The sequence below is a fragment of the Charadrius vociferus genome, unplaced genomic scaffold, assembly GCF_000708025.1.
Source record: "Charadrius vociferus isolate BGI_N301 unplaced genomic scaffold, ASM70802v2 scaffold147, whole genome shotgun sequence".
Classification (NCBI taxonomy): Eukaryota; Metazoa; Chordata; class Aves; order Charadriiformes; family Charadriidae; genus Charadrius; species Charadrius vociferus.
Window position 1 is genome coordinate 6,363,412 of NW_009649570.1, and position 7,188 is coordinate 6,370,599.

At 37.0% G+C, this 7,188-nt stretch overlaps 1 protein-coding gene across 1 annotated transcript; it reads right to left on the reverse strand.

The window, feature by feature from the left end:
• Positions 1-1,364: 1,364 nt before the first annotated feature.
• Positions 1,365-6,551, reverse strand: SUMO1 (small ubiquitin-like modifier 1). The gene is made up of 4 exons (XM_009890189.1): positions 6,460-6,551; positions 5,085-5,162; positions 3,130-3,201; positions 1,365-2,257 (listed from the first exon to the last, which is right to left on the reverse strand). Exons 1-4 carry the CDS (start codon positions 6,547-6,549, stop codon positions 2,189-2,191), a joined length of 309 nt encoding a protein of 102 aa, XP_009888491.1. The 5' UTR covers positions 6,550-6,551; the 3' UTR covers positions 1,365-2,188.
• Positions 6,552-7,188: the final 637 nt, after the last annotated feature.

The following is a 7,188-nucleotide window of genomic DNA, read 5'->3' on the forward strand; positions in this document are numbered from 1 at the left end:
GGACAAGGTTATACAATAGAAAGAAATCTTTGCCTTGAGCTTCATCATACTGAAGCTGCATTCTGCAGGAAACCCTCCTCCATGGTCTCATGAGAACTAAATGCAGTGCTTCAACTAGAAAGTGAAACAAATGAGCATAGGAAACAGATTTGGAAGAGGAGAGATAATAGCAAGCAAAGAAAGATGGTGCAGCAGCTAGACTACTAGCACCAAACCCAGGGGATCTGGATTCTGTTCTCAGCTCCACTTTCAGCTTCCAGCGTGACCTGAGTAAACTACTGTCCCCTGTGCCTCAGGTCCTAATTTGCAGAAGAGGGATAACGTGAATTTGTCTACTAACAAGATCATTATACAAATTTAAATTAGAAAATGATCTGATAATAATCACAAGGCTGTTTTTTTTTCTGGTATTCTGAAGCAGATATATTTAGTATGCTAAAAAAGCAATTTGAGAGAAATGCAAAGAAGCCACGTTGTTCTTCATCACAGTAGCAATCCCGCTTCCCTCTAAGATTTGAATTACATAGAATACTTCAAAAAAACCCCATATTCTGACATTTTGTAAACAAAAATTTTAATCTTTAAAAAAATTGCTTAGTGCAACTATGTGTACAAAAGTATTACTAAATCAGAAACAGGAAAAACCACAAGCATGAAAGAAAATGCATTTCTAGCTTTACAGCGAGTGCCATAAAAACTAATCATTCAAAATCTGCAATTTCTTCCAAGTATACCAGGACTAAAGTATGTCTTTAAATGAAGGTGGCATTCATAGTGAACTTGATTTACCAAACCAAATTAGAAACAAGTCCTATTTATCTGCAGAAAGACTGAAGCAGGGACAGTGCAGAAACCTTTGCTGCACACTACCCTGCCCATAACCTCCCATCTGAGCTTTCATATGCAGTAACATATTCTCAAACTGACCATTTAGAACCTGCACCTAGCCAGAATATGAAGTGGACCCTCGTAATGATACCTGATGAACTATCGTGACAGTTCCATGTCATCCATCATAGTGAGATTACTTAATGGTACCATGATCATATGAAATGTAGACATTAAAAAACATCTTCGTATTTCCGTCCAAGTTGTATTTTCTGTTTACCTTTTCCACATGAAGTGAAGCTGTATGTAACTGTATGTGAATATTCTCTAACAAGAAAGGAAACAGCTAGTAGTCCCAAATAGTCACCTGTAAGCCAAGCAGATCAAGTATTTTACTAGGGCAAGTAGAAAAAAGTAACTCTTTTAATCTGAGGTATATTTACAGAGCACATTTTTTTCTGGCTTCCACATATAGTTACTGGAAAAGCATGCCTTAATTATAACTTTTTATGGTTTTGCTCATTTCCAAACATTTGAAAAGAAAATGCAAGTTGTTTATAAAATTGTTTTTCTTGTTTATTTTAAATGAAGCTGGTACAGACAATGTCCATTCAAAACCCACGTCCCAGGCCAATAGGTACAAACAAGAGTGTCAAAGTAACACCAGTTGTCTGCTGTGAACATTCTTGCATGAATACCTGCATGTACTAATTGCTATATGAAGTTAAAATGCTTCTGGGCTCTTCTGGCAAGATTTAAGAATCATTAGGGTTTTCAATTTTATGTCTTCAGCAAAGCCATCTCTGGAGCAAGGTACAGATGACAACAGTTCTAGCTTTTCCATTTCCAACTTGGTAATCTTCTTTGTTGGGCCATCAGCACAATTTAAGCAAAATAGCTCTGAGTTATGGATACACAATTTCTCCACAGTTTAGTTCTCTGAAAAACTTCATCTCGCACTGAAAGTTATAGTCCAGGAGTGAAACAGTCACACATCAAAACTTCAGGGCAGATATGGAAGTCATTAAGAACACTCGCCCACATGGCAGATCTTACAGCCTTCGTGCCCGAAATGCACGAACCTAGTGAACATATAAATGCATGTGTGTACGTGTATTTCTAAAGGGGAGGGCAGAAGGGAAGAGGGGAGCAAGGCTGCAGCTGGATCACAAAAGTTCAGCACAATGAAAACAGAAACAATAGTGTATAATGAGCACGAGAATTCAAAATACCAGACGCTTGAAAATAAATTCCCAGAGATGGGGTGCCAGTTTCAATTCAGTGTTGAACACCACATTACAAAAGAACTATTATTTAAAAATAAAAAAGGATTAAGGGGGAAGAAAACAAACAGAAGGATCTAAACTGTTGAGTGACCCCCCGTCTGTTCCTGATAAACTTCAATCACATCTTCCTCCTCCATCCCCAGCTGTGAGAACAGAGAAAAACAGCATATAATTGTTATAAATCTGGTGTACTGAATTCAGAGCAGGTCCTAGACAAGTTACACAATAGTTTGTTTGTCTGTCCCATCATAATTCATCAAAGGGGTGAAAAAATTTCAGTCACCATCTCACTAGCCAACACTCATGATTTTTAGTCCTTTTCTTCAGTCTTGTACATCTCCATCAAAGCAAAAGTCTTATCAGTGAAGTCTAAATCTGCTTGTGGAGCAGTACACATCAGCCTCAAAATTGCTGGCTTTACCTTTCTCTAAATCCCTTCTTGGGCAACAGATGCACAGGAACATAACCAACATGATAGCAAATGCACCAGCTGTGCAGCCACGTGAATTATATATAGCACACTACAAACTCACAATACAGATAAGACCTACAGCTTGCAACTCAAAGCCTGTTTACAACTGTTCTCTCAAAGAGGGTAACTTGTTCAGTTTCACAGGACACAAGTTTGCATAGTTTTTCAGAAGGTCACTATTATAACAGTTTTTCTTCCTGCTTTGTCATAACAATTGGTGGAAGTCATTGGACAGCACAAGTAACCTGTCTTCTGTTTATTTACACTTTCATCTACTAAATACAAACTTTAGCAGTGACTACATCCTCCCTTCTGAGACAACACTACACATGAAGGTCCGATCAGTCTCTTTCTGAACAGCATATTGGCCTTATTAAAGATTCTAGTCAGACAAATATAGTCAGACTATGTTTGACTAAATATAGTGCATAAAGAAACTCCTTCATTCTGGTTAACAGTCTAGCAGAACAGATAAATTAACCAATTTGGCATTTAGTTTCTCCAGTGAACTACATAACACCTTTTTTCGAGGAAGAAACTCACCTCCTTGGGGGTATGATTATCAGTGATTCTCTGACCCTCGAAGAGGAACCTGAGTGAATTCATTGGAACACCCTAAAAAAAGAAACAGATGTACAAGGAAAAAAGCTTACTGAAACTTGCATGGATTTACAAGAAAAAACATTTTTAATCAAAACACCACATGTGAAATCGAAAAAGAAAGCATTAGTTCCTGTTACAGAGGGAGCTCAGCTAGTCTGTTGCAACCATGTAGACTACAAAGAAGTGAGTCAAGGAGCATGATAGTGCTGAAATACATGTTTGTTCCAAAGTCTCACTGGAGTTTTAGCTCAACAACTTGGAAGCTTCCTTAGCTTTTTTTTTTTCTTTTTTTATTTATAAATAATGTACTGACTACACCATTACACTACAACATTACACATGAAGGCTTTGTCCTTTGTCTTTTACTGAACTGCATATCAGCCTTATTAAAGGGCCTAAGACAACAGGAGGAACACGTTTACTTCATGAACTCCTACCCTTGCTTTCCCAATCTTATATCACCATAAGAAGGAATAGCAACCTTTATGGTTATCAGTTCTGCAAAAGCTCTACACTGGGGACAAGAAAGAGCAGAGCTGAGGGGGAGAAAAAGGAACAGCACTTAAACAGGGAGAAAGGAGCAACCCAATGGAAAATAAAGTTAAGTTGCAGTATGTCTACTGTGTTAAAGCAGAATATCATGTTCACCTCAACAAATGAGGCAAACACCTCATCTTTTTCTTCTCTTTCAAGTTTGACCAAAACAAACGCAAGTGAAGTATGACCTGGTTTGGACATTGATTAGATCTCAGAAACAGTTTTTGCAATTAACTAGGCAGAAAAATTCACAGGAAAACAGCTTTTTGTGCTGTTCCAACAATCCCTCTGGCCAACTTTGAAGAAACATTCACAGTCCCTTTACCAGAGAAAGGCTATTTGACACCAAAACCCATACTGACTGCTGATGAAGGAAATCAGACTCTCCAGAATTCAGCCCAGGAGATAGATATAGCTGTGTTCATTCAAGCAATTATTTCTTTCTTAAAAAGAAAAGCATACATTTTCATCAGGACTGCTGCATGAATTATTTCCAAGATCTTACTTTAAAATTTCAAGTTTTTCAAATGAATCACAATTTTAATCATTTGGATTTGGCTACAAACATATCTGGTGTTTGATCTTTTCTTTCCTCCTACTCCAAAAGGATAGCAAAAGAGAACACATTCTACAAAAGAATGTGTTCTCTTGACAAGTTCAACTTGTCTCAAGGTATTAAATAATACTTTGGGTTTTTTCTTCTTATGATTATATCTCCTGAAGTGAACTCCAACATAGTTATTAAAGAAAAGGCCACACAAGGCATCTATCCCCAAAGCTGGGGGTAAACTAGGCCAGGGCTTCTGGAAATAGCAGCAGTGAATCCACAATATCTGCCACAGAATCTGAAATTGAAGATATTTTTGTTCTGTAACAGTACTTATTATTTACCTACATCCACAATTAATGTTGCAGAGTTCTTTAACTTCAGGCATAATAGCTAGGGTTAATTGATTACCATATTAATGGCTGTAACTGCCTAAGGCTGCTCTCATCCTAAGCTGCAGTATTATACAGCTTTAAGGGAATTCCACTTGGAGACAGGAGATTTTACAGTAACTATAAATGCATGCCTGTGCATTTTAAAAGGTAACTTCTAAGTCTTCTACGCAGTCACTATATTTTCAAACAGTAATTTTAACTTACTACAAAATTCACAACTGCCTTAAATAGAAATAGCTTTACTTGTCAAGAGAAATGAGGAGATCCATCGTACTTGTACTGTCAGATAACTGTCCTGTCGGTAACTAGACAGAGCTTGACTGTCTCAACAAATGTCTTTATTTGAAAGAACAGTGAGAAAAGTATTTGGCTTTTTTATTTTCTTCTTTAAGATAGAGTGTAATTGTTTCACAAACCTGTCTTTGACAGTATGATTCTTTGAGTTTCTTGAGGTGTGTTGTCATTTTCACCTTGAAGTGAATTTCACTGCTGTCCTAAGAACAGGAAAGAAAAAAGTTACTCTCTTTGTAGTAACTGCTTACTTTATCTACACTAATTTTAATCCTTTCATGAAGAAAAACTCACATAAAACTAACACAGAAGGCAGTTTAACTATCACCGTGCATGCCTTGGTGCATCATAACATGAACCTCCCGGATGATTTATCAGTCACTAAATTCATCATGCACTTCTACAGGAAGCACTATTTTAAAACAGATGGCATAGTATAGCCTTAGGCTCACTATGGAGGTTTTGGATTGAAAAGTACTAAAAAACATATACATGGTTCAGTCTGTGCTTCCATCTTTACCGAGCTGATGTACTTATGAAATACAAACATACACATGCAGAGGACTTCTGGTCTAAGATTCCAAAAGAGACAAGTTAAAGCTTGCACTTCAAAACTTACAAAGCCTCATTCAATTAGAGCAATTATCTAGAAGTTAGTATACAGGCAAACTTGGCAACACAACATTAATCTAAGGAGAAATCTTAAGTCTCATTATTCTATAGTCCTTCCTACCGGCCATAAGATATGAGCAACTACAACTGTCAAAACGGGTACAGATAAAACAGACTGCAAGAGGTTCTGTGCAAAAAGCACATGTGCCTTATTTAGCTTTTGAATGTGTTCTTATCATTGGTGATTAAACCAGCAAAAGGTAAGCAAGTTCGTGTTAGTTCTACTTTAAGTTCATCTGTCCCCAGTCAACATCACAGCAATCACGCTAATACTCCAGCAAACAATACTGAGTTAAGTCACATGAGCTAGGGGTTCTTTGCACAGAAGGACTTCTGTTTGAGAAGGATCTCAACATTCACATTCCAACACAACTTGAATTCAGACTTATAATCCACCATTCACATCTACCAACGTGCCAGCCAACAGAATCCTCTTCCTACCCCTCTCCAAGAAAGTTAACGTCATACTTAGTGTACTACATGAACTCTAAAGACCTAAATTTATCATTTTTGCCATATATTTTCTTCAAATCCTTGGATAAATTAATCCCTCAATGCATTAGGTCCCGTAGTTGCAAGACAGGGATCACACTGACCAAATCCCAAGTCACAAGGATAAATTATTCAAACTTAAAAAAAAAAAAACAACCAAAAAAGAAAGACACCAGAAAGTATACCAACACACGTTACTGGCAATTGGTAAGTAGTTTATGGCAGGAGAGGATCCACATTGAAGAACTGAAAGTATCAACTTTCATTTGTTTATTTCTACAATACAAAAACTCACACCTCCACCAAATGTCAACAAGTAATTATGTAAAAACTCACCTGCCCAATGACTTTGAGTTTAATGTATTCCCCTTCTTTCTTATCTCCTAAGTCCTCAGCTGAAGGTTTTGCTTCCTGCAAGAAAAACATGACAAAAGTCTGATCAGTTCAACACTTTGTTATTTTCACCGGACAGTATGACAGCTGTCATCCTCCTTATTACATGAAATCAGACTATTCAAGGCACCTTATTTCTTCTTTTCTAGGTGTGAAAATAATGGCAAACACAGTATTATGAAAGGCTGTCTGCCTGCCTGTGAAAAGTTTAATTAATGACAGAAAAGAAACACTGTGAAGAACATAAAAGATGAGAAGGTTCATTTGGAAATAGACAACAGATGCAGAAATTAGAAGTATGGTTTTATACCACTAACTCCTAGTCAAGAAACTGACTGCAAAAAAGAAATAAAGGAAGTGCACTAAGAGGCTCAAATATTTGACATAAAAAAGAACATCATGAGGCAGTAAACAGAAAGCACTTGTGACACCCTATTGGGGTAAGGACAGTGAACCATGCAAACATTTTTCAGCCTATTGCATCAATAGTAGTCACTACTTTCCAAAGGGTGGTCAGCCACCTTCTTTTCTAAAAACAACATCAAGTAACAGCTTCCTTCTAGCATGTTTGTTTTAAGACCACAATTCTTAAAAGTTCTTAAAATTTTCAGTTCTAAGAACTACAGTGTTTTGATAGCTTTCCAGGATAAAAATTAATTGAACAGACAAGTT

Bases quoted from the DNA above. Each gene is read 5' to 3' on its own strand.
- SUMO1 (XM_009890189.1), bottom strand. From the start codon at position 6,549: ATGTTTTTCTTGCAGGAAGCAAAACCTTCAGCTGAGGACTTAGGAGAT. The intron at 5,163-6,459 runs GTGAGTTTTTAC...TCCTGTTCTTAG, and splicing joins AACTCAAAGTCATTGGGCAG to GACAGCAGTGAAATTCACTT. The intron at 3,202-5,084 runs GTTTGTGAAACA...TTCTTTTTTTAG, and splicing joins AATCATACTGTCAAAGACAG to GGTGTTCCAATGAATTCACT.